A 19,170-nucleotide genomic window follows, 5' to 3' on the forward strand; every position below is an offset into this window, starting at 1 on the left:
CTGATATTAATAATAAATTCTTGTAAACAAAGAAATTAGAAAGACATTAGTGTGATATTGGTTATCAAGTTTCCAATTCGCAAGTAAATGTTTCTAAATTTTGAGGGGAAAAAAGTTTAAGTATATTTTTTTTATTTTTTTTTTATATTAGTGTGTTACCTTAATTGTAGCATAGAATTAGGTTTTGTATTGAATCTTGGTTGGACATTATTCAGGATGTTACTTGAAATTTTTAGTGTCATGATGATAATTGTAGGGTAACGTTTAGATTTATAGGTGAGAATCTTGGGAGCACATCATTACTCATACATTTAGGTTGATGGGTTTCAAATATCATTACGCTAAGGACTTGCTCGATAATTATGAGTGTGCTCGAGTTGGACTAGATTTAGATGTAGTCAATTTGGTTTAACCTTAATAAATGACATTGACTAAGAGACCCTATCCTAATTATATTTTTGTTTATTCATATCATTTATGAAATTCATATAAACTATACAATTATTTTTTGCTAATCTAGACATTATTATTCAAATACATGAACATGGAATACTCATGTAGAGGAATGGACAATATGGTTTGAGAATTGAGATATTTGAATATCTACATAGTACATCTTAAAAAAAAAAAAAAAAACATAGTGATTGAATATAATAGCCCATTCACCTAATTTGAGAATTGGGATATTTTAATATGATGAAAATATTCTCTAATGATTTTTGGGAAAACGAAAAAAAGAAAAAAAAATTAACTTTAGCGGTGCACCAAAGGCCCAAGCGGCCCAAAGGATCCAGCGATATTTTATAGGGGTAATTTCGTCATTCCACAAAAATAAAGCCGTGTTTGGTCACGAAACAAAAATATAAAAGCGAACCCATCCCTCTCTGCTTCACCTAAAGAGCGCCGAAGAGAGAGATAGAGAGAGAAAGAGACCCAAACCATTCTATTTTTTTTATTTTCTTCGAACCCAAAAGAAAAAAAAAGAAAAAAAATATATAGGGCAAAAAAAAAAAAAAAAAAAAAAAAAAGAGAGAGAAGCGAAATTATAAACCCACAGAGACAGAAGTAACAAAAAGATTAGAATTTGTTGGCACTAACAATTTTTCAAATATCCGTTAACGCACAAAGAAGAGAGCAAAAAAAAGGGACCGTTGGGGGGCGCTCCCGCCATGGCTCAGCTCGAGAGCCAGGCTCAGACCCAAGGCCACGAGCCCTGGCTCGACCCTGACCATGTCCGCAGCACCAAGTCTCTGATCTGCGCTCTCAACCTCGTCTCTCGCAACCTCCCTCTCCCTCCTGACCTCTACGACGCCGTTTCCTCCATCTGTTCCTCCCGCGAACACGCCGACGCCGTTGAGGCCCGAAACGGCGTCGTCGGCGGTGCTGCTGCTGCTGCTGAATCCGGATCCGTTGCGAGCAAGGTTTTGGTATGGGTTCGTTTTGTGATGTTGTTTGGTTTTTTTGTGCTCTTGTTTCTTGGTTTTTGGTGTTTTTTGTGAGGGTTGGGATTTTGCGTGGTTTGGAGGGGTTAGGGTTGGGGATTTTGTGTGTGGGAGTGGTGAATTAGGGTTTTTGTTGTTGGTTTGAGTATGTGTTTGTGTTTTTATGTGGTTGAATGGCTTTGTGTTTGGGTGTTGGGGGCTTTTCTTTGAGTTAATTTGAAGGAGTTTTGTGGGATTAGGGTTTAGGTTTAGGGTTGGGATTTTTGTTTGTATTATTGCTGGTTTTTTTTTTTTTTTGGATTTTTCCTGTTTGTGTGTGTGTGTGTGTGTGTGTGTGTTTTGTAATGGAGTTTATGAGCTGAGGAAAATTTGCGAGATTAGGTTTGTCTAGGGTTGAAGGGATTGTTTTGTTGGTTTCTTTTTGAGTGTTTACAATGGGTGTGTCGTGTGTGTGGAAATTTAGAATTTTAGTAGTGTAATGTTACTACTTGCCTACAAAAATCCTACAATAGTTGTATTGGATTAAAGTTTGGCTATTTTTTGTTTTCATTATATTTTTGGGTCTTTTTTTTTTTTTTTTTGTGGTTTGATAGAGTAATGATGTTCAGATTAAGTGGCCATGTGGAGAAGGCTGTACTTCTCTGATTTTTGGTTGGTTTTCTTTGCTCTTGATTCACTTTAAAAAAAGGCAATTTTCAAGGCATTGAAGGTATGCTTTGAATTTTTTTGCTTTCAGCTGAATAAAACTAGCTGTCAGTGTTGCCAATGAGCTCTACCTCAACTGGCACCTCCGCCCTTTATAAGTGCTAGGCGGAGAGTGAGGTCGTAGGTTCAAGACCCAATGGGTGCATGTGTAACTTAAAAGTGTTTGATCTTAGTGTTTCCATTTGCCAAGTCATATTTTTCCATTCATTAGTTGATAGCAGTGACCGTTTTGACACATTTTTTAAAGGTTAAGGACTAAACTGAAACATTTGAAGGTTAGGAACAATTTTGAAACATGGGGCAAAGGTTAGCAAAGGTTAAAGACAAAAGGGGTAATTCAATCTAGCTTTATTTATGATGTTACAGAATAGGGGAATCTGTTCTATATGTTTTTAAAGTTTATCTCATGTAGAGCTATGACCAGACATTTATTACACTTCTATTTGAAACTCTTTGTATGACATACGTCACATACCTCCATATGTTGGTAATAAGCAGTCATATGTTGGTAATAAGCAGTCAAAGGATTAAGTATTTCATATGACGTGTGGATCTATCAACATGTTTTAAGCAAATTATGATTTTTGCAGTTTGTTGGGTTAGTCTATTCATGAATCATGATAGTAACAGAATATATGGTATATAGATTCTGGGTTTAATTTATCAATGGATGTGTTTAGTTTTTTTTTTTTGTTTGATAGGTGTGCTTAGTGAATCTTATTTACTATGCAATTAGTGTTTATATTTAAATAATATGTTGATGTTGTTATTGAATAAGTCTTGCTTAAAGTCATATTGCTATGGAGCTTTTTGTGACCTGAAACCTAACAAATTGAATGTTTCTTTCATGTATTTATACATATCTCACCAATGTTGACTCAGCCGTGCAATCTTTTTCCCTCTTGAGATTTGACTGAACTATTTTAGTATTTGCTGCTAACTGCCATGTGTGTCCCAGTATGATTAACTTGTCTTTCTGATTTTGTTTCTTACAATATCAACTTGATGTTATTATGCAGGAAGATCATGGTAGTCCTAAAGGGGATCTGTTAGACGACTTTGAGGATGCACTGTTGGAGCAACGTCCAAATTGCATGTCAGGTTTTGGATTGACTGCATTACGGGAAAATCGTTATCAGAGTCACATTCAGCATCGATTGACAGAGCTTGAAGGTTATTAATTTTATAAGGAACCTTCACCTTGTGTATCATATTTTTGGTGCATGATATTTAAATATCTTTGCATTCACTATATTCTGATGGTCCTTTTTATCTTTTAAGTAGTAGAGCTGATAGATTATTTATTTTATTGATAATTTCATTCTTACGGCATTTGGCTGCTTTTAAATATCAAAGATCTATGGAAGAATAGCCTTGGCAAGTTCCACTAGTTAATTAATTGGTTATCATTTATGGTTATTTTTATTTGCTGTCAACCATATTCTAGAGTAGATGTTGCAATGTAGGATATGGGTACAATAAGGATGTGGAGATTAGCTAGCTCTATGGTTGGTTCTTGTCTGGTGGAAAAAAAAATGTGGGGGGAACAGGGATACGTGATTGAAGTAAAGATGGTGGTGGTTGTTGGATTAAAATTTGGAGCTGCTGCTAGACCTTGTTGACATGGATTTACCACCTTTATATTTCATTTCTTGATCTACATGTAGTGTACTGATTGGAAAATGTCTGGAGGCTTTCTCTAAGGTATTGGTAGACTAAACTGCTTTGAGATCTCCTCCCCCCCTCTACCTCAAAGTGGTTCTTTTTTATCTTTTTACAAATTAATTGTTACTAATATCAAGTTTTTGATCTTTCAAAATGGATTACTTATGTAACCCTAGTCCACTGCCTATGTACTTGTGGATCACTTTTGTTTAACTTTCATTGAAGAATTTTTACTTATTAAAAAAAAGGATTACTTATGCATTTATTTCTTGAACCAGTATTGCCTTCAAATAGAGGTGAGGACCTGCAGACAAAGTGCTTGCTTGAACTATATGGGCTAAAGGTAAACTTGATACCCTAAATTATAACAAATGCTTAAACATTGAACGGAGGATGGCAGTTGTCAAATAAAGGTAAGGCTGCATTTGGTTATACTTCCTTGAAATGATTCTTTTTGAAGCAACTTGTTATGTTGGGTTACAAAGATTGGTTCTTCAGAGAGAGGATCGGTTTTCCTTGGTCCTTACCCAAAAACAAAAGAAACTAATTCTGATTTCTGAGAGTTGTTTCATTGAGAAATTTGAGAACTGTTGCCCATGAAGAAATAACCAAATGTGGCCTATGTTAATTAGTCAATGATTTTACAAATGCCAATTTCTATGTTGCTTATTGGATTTTATTTTAAAATGGTGGTAAGGGAGTTCTCCTAGTGATGGTTATAGTTGAATGTGTTTTACTACTTGTTACTTCTGATGCTAAGAGATGTTCCTTGTTGGTGACTACCTTTTTCCCCGGCAGCTGGCAGAATTGCAAAGCAAGGTTCGATCTGAGGTGAGTTCAGAGTACTGGCTTCGTGTGAACTGTGCAGAACCTGACAAGCAATTATTTGACTGGGGCATGATGCGACTGCGTCGTCCACTTTATGGTGTCGGAGATGCTTTTGCCATGGATGCTGACGACCAATTCAGGAAGAAACGGGATGCTGAGGTATTTTATTAGTTTATGGATTACTTGAAAAAAAGAAAAGAAAACAAAATGAATACTGTATAACAATGATAAAAGGTTAAAATTATTTATACCTGGTCAAGTTTTGGCCTGAGAAACTCTTAGAAAGGGCCACTTATCAGTGAGTCTTATCGTCATGTGTTTAAATTATAGTATGATTTTTATAAACGAGTTATATAGATAAAAAGATCCAAATATGGATCATTGAAGTGTAGAGAAAGAGTACTCTGTACCTAGACACAGCTGATATGGTTAAAACCTTTGATGCAGAGATTGTCAAGGTTGGAAGAGGAGGAGAAGAATTATATTGAAACTAGAAAGAGAAAATTTTTTGCGGAAGTACTCAATGCAGTGCGCGAATTCCAATTGCAAATTCAAAATTCTATGAAACGCCGGAGACAAAGGAATGATGGGATCATGGTATGCTATGTGTCTTTCCTCTATTTGTTCATTTTTACATTTTATGCCTACTTAAAATGGGATATAGAGATGAAAACATTGTGGGAAAGGTCTGGGGAAATATTTTAAAAAGAGGGGTGGAAAAAAAGAGGAAAAAAGAAAACAAACAAATATGGTTAGTCGAAAGCAGGCTTCCCATTGGTCTCAGGAACTACTCCAGTGAGTTTACAATAATGCTTTATGACCCTAGCTATTTGACATGCAACTTTAAAACATCCTTTGTTGCTAGGGGTTTTGTCCTTGTTTCAGAAGACATTTCAGATTAAAATGAATGGTAATTCTAACCTTTATTTTTTGTTTTATACTTTGCAACCAGAGTATAACTGAATTTTGTAATCCAATCCAGTTTGTAACAATGTCACAGCAGTTACTAGATAATCTATATATCAAGCTAATAAAGAGATTCTCTTTCTCTCTCTCTCTCTCTCTCTCTCTCTATATATATATATATATATATATCAATTTTTTAATTATCTTTTAAACAATTTTTTGTTTTGTTTTACATCTTCTCTTGATGACGAATGCTAGTAAGAAACAAGGTACTGCAATCTTCTGAGATTCGCTTCAGAAGGTGAAAGTTTTTTTAGAGATAGAGAGAAAATTATTGTTACTTTTTGCTGGCTGAGTAATCAGTTATCACTTAGAGCAAAGGTCATAAGCAAAAATGAAATGTATAATATTGCTATTATAGCATTTACTGAAAATACCACTGATAAGAATTTTGGCAGCAATGGCATCAAAGGCTAAGGCAACGTGCTACACGGGCAGAGAAATTGAGGTTCCAAGCCTTGAAGTCCGATGATCAAGAAGCATACATGAGAATGGTAAAAGAGAGCAAAAATGAACGATTGACAATGCTGCTTGAAGAAACAAATAAACTTCTTGTAAATTTGGGAGCTGCTGTTAAACGTCAGAAAGACGCTAAACATTCAGATGACATAGAGGCCTTGAACGACTCAGAAGCTGATTTGCCTGAATTGGATGCTTCAAACAATGGAACTCCTCAAGATTTACTTCCTGAGGAAGAGATGGACATCATTGATTCTAATGGCAACAGTGAAACTAGTGATTTGCTTGAAGGTCAGAGGCAGTATCACTCAGCCATCCATTCAATTCAAGAAAAGGTAAAGGATAAAACCTAATTTTCTGCATCATATTACTTAGTGCAAAGCTATTTTAGTGCAAGGTTCTATGTTTGAAACCCCCTCTTTGCTCTATCAAATGGATTTGCACTTTAATTGTTGGGCTAGTGCATAAAATATATAGACTGCCAAACATTCATGGGGAATGATAAATTAATTAGTGGTTGCAATCTGAATGTGCAATAAAGCCTTTATGTAATTTTAGACAAGATAACAACGCCATATGTTACTTGTGCAATGGTTTATATCACTCTTCTAGTGAGGAGTTTGAACTTTGAAACTTCTTTGGCTGTTGCCACTTGGAAGTCTCCCAGACTCATCTACTCTCCCAAAATTTGGGAACCCTAATATTTTATGTTATCAAACTTGTATAATGTGGTACAAATTAGAAAAATGCAACATGAAAATTAAAGACAAGAAATAAAGGATAGATAACCAAGGAGCCAACACCTAAACTTGCTTGGACTCAACATCAAGAAGGAGTAAACCTCTAGGGATCAATACCTAGGGTTGGTTGGAGTTAGCACCAGACAATTGGAACAATTTCAAGAAATTGCATTCATAATCAAAATAATCCTCCTCCATAGGAGTACATTATTGTCCTTATATAAACTACTAAACCCCATTTCTAACTAACATAGGAAAATCCAAATTCTAATTGACTTGGGAAATCCAAATTATTCAATTACAAAAATACCTTTGAGTTTAAATAAAAATACTAATAAACCTAATTAAGTACTTAGACCTAAAATAAAATACAACTGACTTCAAAATTAAATAAGACTAAATTTAAATATATATCTCTTTGTGCCTCCTGCATCATTGTATGGTTAGTTTTGTATATTTTTTTTTATGATTTGTTGTTGTTGTTGTTGCGTGTGTGTGTTCTAAAATCTCTATAGATTTGATGGGTGGGGCATAGTTTTGAACAGATTCCAACATAGAGGGCCTAATAATCTCTGCTTGGAGCTGTTTTAAGTGTGGACTGCATGACGTACATTGCTTCAATCCCTTTTCTTTTCTTTCTGTGTATGGATGTATGTTTACTTACCGCAAAAAGTGTATGATTGTGTTGAACTCCTATAACTAAAGCATAAGTAACGGTCTTAAGATTGCTAAATGCTTGACAAGTGCTCCATTTTATATAAGAATGCTTGATGTTTCAAAAATAATGTATGCAAATTCCATGCAATTTTTTTTTTGTTGCTAATACTTGAAATCTCTGTTACAGTTTTTGGGGAAAAAAAAAACTGAAAACATCACTTATAATGGAATCAGTGAATCTAACTGAATTAAGTTGTACAGGTAACTGAGCAGCCAGCCATGCTTCAAGGTGGAGAGCTAAGACCATACCAGGTAGAGGGGCTTCAGTGGATGGTTTCATTGTTCAATAACAACTTAAATGGAATTTTAGCTGATGAGATGGGTCTGGGGAAGACAATACAAACCATTTCATTGATAGCATATCTCATGGAGAGCAAGGGTGTGGCTGGGCCCCACTTGATAGTGGCTCCAAAGGCTGTATTACCAAATTGGAGTTATGAATTCTCAATGTGGGCTCCTAGGTATGCAAAAAGAATTCTTTGAAACCTACATCTGTGTGCGTGTGTGTGTGTTAGAGAGAGGTTACTTTGAAATCACTCTTCAATTTTCTTTCTGAACCAGTATTGCAGCTTTTCTTTATGATGGACGTCAAGAGGAGAGAAAGGCAATGAGGGAAAAGTTATCAGGGGAGGGCAAATTTAATGTGTTGATCACACACTACGATCTTATCATGAGAGATAAGGCATTTCTGAAGAAAATTCACTGGTACTACATGATTGTTGATGAAGGGCATCGGTTAAAGAATCATGAAAGCGTTCTTGCAAAGACTCTTGTCTCAGGGTATGTAACTGAGCTTCTTGTGATGTTTAATATGTATATGTTGTGTGAATTCTTCAAGAAAAAAAAAGGGTAAATGTAACTCATCCACCCAAACAGGGTTTAACTAGTGACTTCACCCTCCACTTATTGCTTATGGAGCCATTTGGCCAATTTTAACTTATATCTCTTATCCTAGTGTTATGGTTATGTGATGATGTTTATTAACTCTCGCAATTCATTAATATGGTGTGGAATTCACTTCTAATGTTATATAGATATTTACTTTGTAATTTTGATTTCTCTGAAACTAGAAAGAACATTTGTGAGCCTAACCCAATAATTAAAATAAATAAATAAATGATCAAGTGCTCATATCAGCCATAATTGTCTTGAGTGGTAATTATTTGGAACCCTACCCAAAATGGGAATGATGGCATTGTTAGTTCTGATTTCTCACTATTCTTGAATGAAAGATCCACTTGTTCTGGTTTTAAATGTAGTCTTTTTGAGAAGTAAAATGCATAGATGCATGGAGTCTCAAGAAATTTGCACTTGACAACAACAACAACAAAGTCTTAGTCCCGAAATTTGGGGTCGACATTTGAGATTTATAATAATATTATAGTTTCTAAACTATACAATCCATCAAAAGTTGCTACTCTTAAGCTTTCACTCTTAGCTCTGGTGTTAACCTAGCTATGCTGTGTATAATTCTTGTGGAAATTGTTACGATAATCCTTTTGGTACCAGGATGATTATGACTGATTTTCTCATTTTATTTATTAGATATTTTGGATAAATGCTGCTGATTTTTTCGGGAGTTTTTGATAAAATTTAAAAATTGAGAATGCTTCTTTAAGTAAATTTCTTCGTGTAGCAGCTATCAGATACAACGGAGGCTTCTGTTAACGGGTACCCCAATACAGAATAGTTTGCAGGAATTGTGGGCCCTGCTTAATTTTCTTCTGCCGCACATTTTCAATTCAGTTCAGAATTTCGAGGAGTGGTTTAATGCACCCTTTAAGGGTAAGGGTGATGTTTCTCTTACAGATGAAGAAGAGCTACTGATCATTCGTCGTCTGCATCAAGTCAGTATTGTCTCCTAATTTGTATATTATTTTATTTTTTCTGGACATTCTTGTTAAAATACTTCTGTGATTCTTAGGTTATAAGACCTTTCATATTGAGGAGGAAAAAGGATGAGGTGGAGAAATACCTTCCTGGGAAATCCCAGGTCATTTTGAAATGCGATACGTCAGCTTGGCAGAAAGCATATTATCAACAAATTACAGATGTGGGCAGAGTTGGGCTAGATAATGGTTTGTAGCTTCCAAACCTGCATGCAATGCATATGCATTTGAACATTCCATACTACATTTAATAACCCCCCCCCCCCCCCCCCCCCCCCCACCACACACACACACACACACAAAACCAAAAAAAAACACTAATTGTTCCTCAAAATGCTTCTGATTTGGAGAAGTGCTAACTTGGGTGGGCATTTCAAAAAAAAATTTCTTGCTTCGTGTCATATTGTTGGGCCTCAATCTATTTTGTGATGTGCCAAAATATCGTTCTATTTGAAAAGTCAATAAAGATTGATAACTTTCTCAATTTATCCTTTACTTTATTTGAAAAGTCAATACCCCATATAAATTAAGGAGGGTAGTTTGGAAAACTTATTCATTGTTCTCATTTGAAAGATGAGGTATTAAATGATTTTCCGTTAAAAATGGGATATCTAAATTGGACAAAAATACGGAGGGGGTATTTCTTAGTTATTCCACCTTAGTATCTAGCCATATTTTATGCATTGTTAGAAGTCTAGGGCTATCATGCACACCTATGTTAGGTTTATTTTCTACAGTGACCAATTCAGCAAAAACGCTGAAGGTTTAATGTTATATCTCCCTCCCCAAGACCTTCCCTTTTGTAATCAACACCAAGTGTCCCCGCACACCCCCCCCGCGCACCCCCCCCCCCCCCCCCCCCCCCCCGCCTTTTTTAGTTTTAAACATTTTGAGAACTGAAAATCGCTTCTACATTTTTGCTCCCAAAAGTAAATTTATTTTATTTTATTTTATTTTTCTCAAAATGCTAAATAAACAGTTACCACCTCATTTCACGAAGCAAACGGCAATTAATATTGCCGTCCCATGGATTAAAAGCTCATACTACAATTTTTTTAGAGAGAAACTGTGGGGTAGTTTTATATTCTTTTTGGTAACAGTGGATTTTTACTTTCATGTTTATTTATTCGTCTCTTTCATCTGAAGGTATAGTTTTAAATTTTAAACTCCGCAAAAGTCACCACCTGTTCACTAATATAGAAGATTTGCAGGTGCTGGGAAATCAAAGGGTCTACAGAACCTGACAATGCAGCTCAGGAAGTGTTGTAACCATCCATACCTTTTTGTTGCGGGAGATTATAATATGTGGCGCAAGGAGGAGATAGCCAGAGCATCTGGGAAATTTGAACTTCTTGATCGTTTACTGCCAAAACTTCACAGATCGGGGCATAGAGTTCTGCTTTTCTCACAAATGACTCGTCTCCTTGACATTTTAGAAATTTATCTGCAACTTCACAATTATAAGTATCTTAGACTGGATGGTAACACCAAAACTGAGAGTAGAGGATCTCTAGTAGACCAATTCAATGCTCCAGGCTCTCCTTACTTCATGTTCCTCTTGAGCACTCGTGCTGGAGGTCTTGGATTGAACTTACAAACAGCAGATACTGTAATACTTTTTGACATTGACTGGAACCCTCAAATGGATCAACAGGCAGAAGATCGGGCCCATCGTATCGGACAGAAAAAGGAAGTTAGAGTATTTGTGTTAATTACTGTTGGATCAGTTGAAGAGGCAATCTTGGAGCGTGCAAAACAGAAGATGGGCATTGATGCCAAGGTGATCCAGGCAGGACTTTTCAATACAACTTCCACAGGTTTGTTGTACTTGAATTTCATGCAATGTCATAATATTGTCACTCCCTCCATCTCAAAAACTATATATGAAGTTAAGGGCATTTATTGAAGATTTCCCTACTATGCCTCTTCGTTTATACTCATGCCATTTTAGAATCAAGAAATATTTTGGAAAGATGAATAATATTTCATATTGTGAACTTGCTTATAAAAAAATCCATTATTTTTTCCTGTTCACTTTTTCAGACTTTGGGCAGTAATATATCTTTATCATTCTGGGAGAAATTGGTGGGCATCACTGCCACAAAAGTTGCCACTTATGTCATGAATACCTTTTCTATATTCTGGTGAAAATTTTATGGGGTTAGGGTTTAAATGTCATTTATATATGTGCCACTCCTTATCTTGTTAAGGACTGCAACAGCCAGATTTGTTGCATGCTTAATATAAATGTCTGCCCATTCTTTCTTACTGAAGATTGTGTTAACATGGCACATCTTTCTGTATACAGCTCAGGACAGCAGGCAGATGTTAGAGCAAATCATGCGTAGAGGAACAAGTTCACTTGGGACAGATGTGCCAAGTGAGAGAGAAATCAACCGCCTCGCTGCCCGATCAGATGATGAATTCTGGCTTTTTGAGAAAATGGATGAGGAGAGAAGACAAAAGGAGAAATACAGATCTCGTCTTATGGAAGAACACGAAGTACCTGAGTGGGCATATTCTGCACCTGAAATTAAGGAAGATGAGGCCCCAGGTGTTGATGGTAGTGGTGCCATGGGAAAGCGGAAAAGAAAGGAGGTGGTTTATGCTGATACTCTGAGTGATGTACAGTGGATGAAGGCTGTGGAAAATGGAGAAGACATGTTAAGGCTTTCTGGTAAAAGAAAGAGAAAAGATCATCTTGCAATCGAGGGCAATGCATCAACTAGAAATATTGGTGGTGCAGAGGAAAAGGTATTAGAGTTTGAGAATGAAAACATGCCTATGACAAATGAAGATACCGTTGGTTTGGCCCCAACCCCAAAGAGACCAAAGTCTGAAGAGGAAAATACTGAGAAACATGAATATCAGGGTCCTGGAGGAAGTAACTGGAATGGGCATTTGTTAACATGGAATACTCATAAGAAAAAGAGATCAAGCTTTGTTGTCCAGAGCACATTGTCTGATTCTAGAGGGCAGAATTCCAATGGAAGAGGAAGTGGATGGACTTGATTGAAATGACTAAAAAATAATTTCAAACATGGATATGCGATATTCAGATCAGTAGCTGGACCTCTTGTATTTTTAGCTGCCGGTGTTTTTATACACATGGCTCCAGCTTGGGCTACGATGTTTGGCTCAGTTACTGGAATTTTGGGGCAGCAAGCTTTAGATGATTATTTGAACTGGTGCGGTTATGGTCGCTCAGTTTCTAGTCACTGGTGTTCTTAGCATCTCACATAGTAGCAGTAATGTGAAGTTATCCCAATTAATGGAATGCACTTTTGGTTCTCTTTGGTCTGAACCAGTGTGTTGATAAAGTAGGATATTATTGGTAGCGAAGAGGTTGTAGTTGCTGTTAGTTAGGGCAAAAAGGAGAAGAAGAGACCCGAGTGCTAGTTGCAAATCAATAAACTAAAGCTGGACTCTTGTGCCTATTAAAATCTATTCAAGAATGGTCTGATAGTGATAGATGTGATAATTCAAACATGTCTTCATAATTTTATTTTATTAATTAGAATTTTCAAAATTTTATGAGATGTGCATTATACGTAATTTAATTTTCTTTTATGCATTCAAGTCCCTGGATTGCTAAGAAGCTCCTACACATAATTGAGAATGCCATGAGACTTTAATTTTTTTTTTTCTTAGCATTATATATTAATATGAGAATGTTTTAGAGGGAAAGATGAAAATCTTTTCTAAGATATGGTAGGCATTTCGTTAGCTCATTAGGGACGACAAAAATTCCACATCTCGCTTGACTTGACTTACTCTAAAGAGACGGACCAATCTCGACTTAATCTAATGAGACAGACCAATCTCGCATGTTCAACCCTGAATTTGTATGTATACTTTTATTCAATATTTGTTTAACTTGTGTATATATATATATATATATATATATATAACTTAATTTCATTTATAATATATTTTTTTGTTACGTATTCTATAATATTTTCAAGAACAATCAAAACACTTGCTTTTACTCTTTTTAACACTTTCATGAACATCTTTCATTTTCCCTTTTATCTCTATTATATTAACTAGTTGTAGATGTGTGCAATGCGTGGGAATATTTGACGATTTTTTTTTTTTTTTTTGGTAAGTTTTTTCCCCTGCTTTTTTTCTTTCAGGTAAAGATAATGCAATTTACAATAAATTATTATATAAAATGAGATATTTTGTAAATAATGTAATTTGTTGTTTGAATTTGTTTCTAGTACTCCTTATAAATAATTCATCCTTGCATGTTTCGAATGAGAAAGCAGAAATAAGTAATTCTATCATTTACATTAGAAATAAAAATACAAGACTTTAATAACACAAGAAAATTATAATTTTATCAAAAATCTACCAATATTGTTAATAAAACTGTCTTTTTAGAAAAACCTCTCATCCCAAAGTATCACAAAAATTAATCAAACTAGACTGAAACGCTATGTTAATATAGTTTAACAAGAACATAATAACAATAAATACTATGCTTCAACTACTATTAGATATATATGTCAAAACTGAGATGACAAACAGAAACTTCCAAACTTGTCAAACACTCAAACCCCAACCTACTCCACACAAGTTTACACTTTACCCCGCCTTGAAGAGGAGATGAGACGGAGATGGGCATCCTATTCCCATTAAACACATTCTCAGACTGTAATGCGTATGAAAGTTCCATTTAAATATAAAAGCAGTAAAAGGAACAAAAAAATTCGAACAGTGCGCTATGAGGGAAGAGTGGGGCATCTTCTCAAGTGAGCTTCACTTGGTATGATATGTGCACACTAGCAATCGTAAAGTATAGCAAGCACATTTGAAGTACACGAATTTTAGAACCTCATAAAGCATATCACACCAGTAGAGCTGGATGCATAACAAAAAAAAAACTAAAAGGTCCAAAAGAAGAGAAAGATGTCAGGCAACTTGACCGTCAAGAATTGATCACAACAGAGAAAATGGTCTTAGGCTACAATTAGAGCAAGATCCATTACAAGATATGCTATTGCATTAGATGACTAACCTATGCAGGTTTCCAAATAAGCAAATTTGATAGAGAAAAGACAGATACTAATCATGGCACCTATCATCCTTCTGAAAAATTGCCACAGCCTGCTCATGCAGACTCTAGATTCAACAAAACAGGCAAACCCAAAATGTCCTGTCCTACAATTATTAATGTTCCAATAGGCTACTCGTTCAGAAACCAAACGAAAACACCTTCCATAGGTGAACCTCTAATCCTCTTGGTTAACTTCCAGGTTCTTCAGTTTTGATTCAAGTTCATCCTCATTACCTTCACCCTCACCTGATTCTTCATCATCCTCCCTTCCTTCTGGGTCATTCTCATCCAATGGCCCAAGCATGTCAGGACATTTCTTGAATACATCCTGGATCTCATCAATGCCTTCATCAGAGATGAAATTCCCATTGATATTCAGCAACTTAAACTTGGGCTTCTGAACCACAACCTGAGCCAAAACCCGAGCCCCGGCCCTTCTTACTAGATTGGCACTAAAATCAACTTCCTTTAATTGGGAATGACCTTCTAATGCCTTGCTGATCTGGATTGCACCTTCATCCTTAAGTTCATTCTCAGCCAGGTTCAACTTGGTGATTTGCTTTGCCGCAATACAAGCAGCAATCACGGGAGCAGCTTCAGCTGTTATGTCATTTCCCGCCATCTCCAAGACTTCGAGCGAAGGAGTTGTTTCCTTAAGAACTTTCAGTATGGCAATTGAACCCTCGTCTTCCAAGTTCAGGTAGCTCAGGTAAACCTCAGATAAATCTGAATGCTTGGAAAGAGCTTTACTCAGGGCAAGTCCACCTTCCACACCAAACATGTTGTCCCGCAGGTCAAGCTTCTTCAAATGGGTACAAGTTTCGAGTGCTTTCGATAATGCAACTCCCCCTTCAGAACCTATCCTTGTAGAGGAGCAACGGAAGTCCTCCAATAATGGAGAACGCTTTACAACCTCAGAGATAGCAAGTGCTCCCTCATCTCCTGTCATGTTATTATGAAATTGCAGGACTCTTAGCTTGTCTGTGGAGGGAATTAACTCAGAAACCGCTCGAGCAGCTTCCTCAGAGATGCCATCATTCATTAAATAAAGCTCCTCCAAGCAAGCCTGTGAATGCAGGAGTGCCCCAAATGCCCTAACACCCTTCTCACCCAAGGCATTGTTTGAGAGATTCAGAGACTTCAAAGCACTACCTTCCAGTGCAGCTGAGAATATATTCATGACTTCAAGAGCTTCTGTCTCTGGTCTTCCTGCAATGAAATCTGACAGGTCTACTTCTTTTAACTGATCCTTCAGGGAAACCAGAATGGGCTCAGCAACACGGGCTGCTCCTAAACCAAAACTTCTATTGCTGAAGCATATTTTAGTGTAAGAATTTCCTTTCTTTTTCAGTGGCCTTAGGAGTTCCTCAGCCTCCTCTGCCTCAATAAAGGCTCGTTGACCCTTTGATATATCAAAGAAAGTTTCCTCAGATGTGGTGTCTGCCTTGCTTCTAGGGCCTCTTTTAAGAACTTCCAGGAGGAGCTTGCTACATTCCTTGGCATAAAGCTGAACTGCAGAACCACCATCACCATCTGGCTCCTTTTCGTAGTTTTGGTTTGCAGTGGCAAAAGCCACATCCTCAATTCGTTTTGCATTCTCCTCAGCCTCTTCTTTGCTGAGACAGCCATACTTCTGGGTAAAAATTGAGTTAGTGGCAAGATTGTTCGTCATCCGCACCACAAGTGTTTGCCTTGTATTTGGGCTAGGAGGCCATAGTTTAATTGAGAATTGCCTGCGTTCTGAGTTCAGTGTTGGGGCCTCCATTGCAATAGAACCTAAAAATGCAAGCTGCAAACATGAACAGATCTCAAAAATTACTGTGATAAACATCAGTAGATCATATAGATGTATAAATGGATGTATAAAATTTCCACATATTAAACTGTTTAATTGATAGCAAATACGTAATATAAGGTACTCTCAAGGGATACAAGACACAAGCCAAGTCCTAATCCGCTAAAAGGACCTGTAGTCATCATCCAATCAAAAAGATAAGAAAGATAAGCTGTTAATCGTCACTAAAAACAAAAATTCCTAACATGCTACTGTCCAACCAAAATGTTGGCAAGAGGGACTCAACACAAGTAAAGTCTTAAACTCTCCGTGATGCAAAAATGATCAACCATGTGGAAGCTTAGACTAACAATGGTATGAGATCAGATATCCTCTACACAAGCAAGGTTCTCAACAACAAAATGCACTACAAAGACGTTCATAAAAGCCAAGATATCATGATGGACTCAACACAAAAATGACTATTATCAGCAAGAGAAAGAAACAGAAAATTCGTTGAGCAATAAAAACATTATTACATTGTAGAAGAAAACCTAGTGAACCGAATGATTGAAACTAAAAATTCTTCTAGTTCGAAGGGTAAAAAAGTTCATTTTCTTTCAATTGGAACAATGCAATTTTAGGGGAGGAGTCATATATGGAAACAAACAACAAATTCATCTTAATTTAAATCTCCAAAAAAATAATTTGAAAATAGAAATCAGTAGGAAGAATGAATTATTTATTTATTTATTTAAAATATTTAAAAAAACAAAAGAATTCCAAGGAACTTCAGAAAAAGTGTTTCTCCAATGATTCTAAATTCAAAGCAAGTCAGTGCAACAACAATTTTCAAGCAAATAACAAAGGTAATAAGGAAAAGGATAAAGCTACTACTAACTTTACTACAAAATTCTTACAAATTGATGAGATAATGAATGTGATTGGTGTCACTTCAACAACATAACAAATACATGTTTCGAATTACTTTTTTGTGATTGGTAGCACATCAGTTGGTAAGGTCTATGTAGTAAATTTTGTAGTATCCTTATACACACACACACACACACTTGGTTTAAAGGATAGTAAACAAAGTGTAGTAACAAATTTGAGCTAAGACCAGCAACAAAATTCCCTCCACAAAAGTTTATAACTGAGAAAGACTTAAGTTCAGACACAATGGTTCCCAATTCTCAAGTTTTTCATTTCCAGACACAAGACTCCTTAACCCCACTAAAGTGAAACTCCTCTATTTATTGTCTACCCTATCATTCCCACCTTGATTTCAAATTAAACATAAAAATACATACATACATATTTAAAATAAATACAAACTAAGTTATACCAACTCATATGTGTGATTCTCAATACCCAGAAACGAGACAAGTCAAATTAATCATGGAAAAAAAGAAAAAGAAAAAAAAGAAGAAGCAAACTTTAAAACAAAATGTAACAGTCCTTAGGCAACAAATAGCATTAAACATAACAGTTCCAAACATGAAACAACCATAAACCCACGAAAAACAACCATAAAAAAAGCAAACTTTAAAACAAAATGTAACAGATCTGAGACAAAATAAGACCTTACCCACTTATAATAAAGTTGAAAAGAACCTGAATTCAAACCCAGAAAGATTTTCAAGCACACAGAAACCCTAGAATTCAAAACAAAGACAAAAGAAAAGGGTACCTTTTTTTTTTTTTTTTTCCTTGGGAAAACTTTTTTTGGGTTTGAGGGGAAGTACTTGATGCTTAGTTTGGTTCAAAGAGTTGTCACTGAAACAGAGAGAAATTAAATATAATGATAGTGAAAGTGGTGAGAGTGTGGAGGGAACTGAAAAGTGAAGGGAGCGAAGAATTGGGTTTTGGGAAATGGGTCGTATTCACGCCTCCACAAACAAAGACAGTCACTTTTTTAAAGAGGCTGTTTGGATGTCTGTCTGAACTGAGGGAAACTCTGTTTTTGGGTTTGTTTGGTTGATTAGGTTTTTTTTTTCCTCAACAAGAATGGGCCAAAAAAAGTGTAATTTTGACATTCAATTTTAGGGGAAATGCTAAAAAGATTACATTGACTTGTTATGTTGATGATATCTATGGATCATATTCATTACTATATTTGTTTGTAAATATTATGTAGTAAAATTTGTGGTATTTTAAAACTTTATATATATATATATATATATATATAAAATATACATTGTTAAAACTTGAAAGTCTCAAAAGTTATAAAATTTTGAAAAAAAATCTAATTTTAATTCATATATATTTTTAATAATTTAATAATTATTGCAATAAATAAAAGAGATTTAAACTTTAAATATCTCTGTTGGAAACATCAAATATGCAAATACCAATTGGGTTACAAAGCTCTTAGTTTAATTCTAATAAAAAAAAAAAAAAAAGTTGTCAATTGCGTGGAATCCTTCTAACTGGGAAGTTGAAGAGATGGTCACAAGATGACAATAGATTTAAAGTGGGGGTCGGTGGCGGCTCCACTTGTATGTAAGGGTGGTCCTGGGACCACCTTCACTTGCCAATTTTTTTTTTTTTTTTTTTTTTACTTAGCAAAAAAAATTAAATAAATAGTTAATTTAAATTAATCTGTTTTGTGACCACCTAACTTGAAAAAGAAATGTATATATATGGGGCGGGCTCCCCTCCGGTCCAAAATTCTCCCATTCTCTCCCGTTTTAATCCTGATGCCAAACATGTGGCAAATGAAAAATCTAATGGTGAAAAACAAAGCCACCCCGAAACGTAATTTATTGCTTTGTTCAAATACCTTTCAGCTACCTCCCTTGCAAACTCTCAACCCATACATCACTACCCTTGGTAGCATATGGCTAGAAGCCATCGGAAATAGTGCCAGAAACCTTGGAGTTACTGGCGTCATTCCGAAAATCTCTTGGTGTTACATCTCTTC

General features: G+C 35.8%; 2 protein-coding genes across 4 annotated transcripts; one reads left to right on the top strand and one right to left on the bottom strand.

The window, feature by feature from the left end:
- Positions 1-929: 929 nt before the first annotated feature.
- LOC126689351 (probable ATP-dependent DNA helicase CHR12) lies at positions 930-12,950 on the top strand. 2 transcript variants are annotated; one of them, XM_050384521.1, is made up of 12 exons: positions 930-1,427; positions 3,167-3,320; positions 4,091-4,155; positions 4,611-4,799; positions 5,088-5,237; positions 6,005-6,400; positions 7,724-7,983; positions 8,084-8,302; positions 9,159-9,369; positions 9,447-9,600; positions 10,623-11,228; positions 11,720-12,950. In XM_050384521.1, exons 1-12 carry the CDS (start codon positions 1,170-1,172, stop codon positions 12,421-12,423), a joined length of 3,366 nt encoding a protein of 1,121 aa, XP_050240478.1. In that variant the 5' UTR covers positions 930-1,169; the 3' UTR covers positions 12,424-12,950. The 2 variants fall into 2 exon arrangements, with proteins under 2 accessions (XP_050240478.1, XP_050240479.1); XM_050384522.1 differs by having other exon boundaries at positions 931-1,427; positions 9,162-9,369.
- Positions 12,951-14,328: 1,378 nt separating this feature from the next.
- On the bottom strand, positions 14,329-18,216 carry LOC126689352 (RAN GTPase-activating protein 2). 2 transcript variants are annotated; one of them, XM_050384525.1, is made up of 2 exons: positions 17,938-18,216; positions 14,329-16,262 (listed from the first exon to the last, which is right to left on the bottom strand). In XM_050384525.1, exon 2 carries the CDS (start codon positions 16,236-16,238, stop codon positions 14,649-14,651), a length of 1,590 nt encoding a protein of 529 aa, XP_050240482.1. In that variant the 5' UTR covers positions 16,239-16,262; positions 17,938-18,216; the 3' UTR covers positions 14,329-14,648. The 2 variants fall into 2 exon arrangements, with proteins under 2 accessions (XP_050240482.1, XP_050240480.1); XM_050384523.1 differs by having other exon boundaries at positions 17,836-18,216.
- Positions 18,217-19,170: the final 954 nt, after the last annotated feature.

This window comes from Quercus robur, chromosome 6, assembly GCF_932294415.1.
Source record: "Quercus robur chromosome 6, dhQueRobu3.1, whole genome shotgun sequence".
In the NCBI taxonomy this organism is placed as follows: Eukaryota; Viridiplantae; Streptophyta; class Magnoliopsida; order Fagales; family Fagaceae; genus Quercus; species Quercus robur.

Bases quoted from the DNA above. Each gene is read 5' to 3' on its own strand.
- LOC126689351 (XM_050384521.1), top strand. From the start codon at position 1,170: ATGGCTCAGCTCGAGAGCCAGGCTCAGACCCAAGGCCACGAGCCCTGG. The intron at 3,321-4,090 runs GTTATTAATTTT...TTCTTGAACCAG, and splicing joins TCGATTGACAGAGCTTGAAG to TATTGCCTTCAAATAGAGGT. The intron at 11,229-11,719 runs GTTTGTTGTACT...TTCTGTATACAG, and splicing joins TTTCAATACAACTTCCACAG to CTCAGGACAGCAGGCAGATG.
- LOC126689352 (XM_050384525.1), bottom strand. From the start codon at position 16,238: ATGGAGGCCCCAACACTGAACTCAGAACGCAGGCAATTCTCAATTAAA.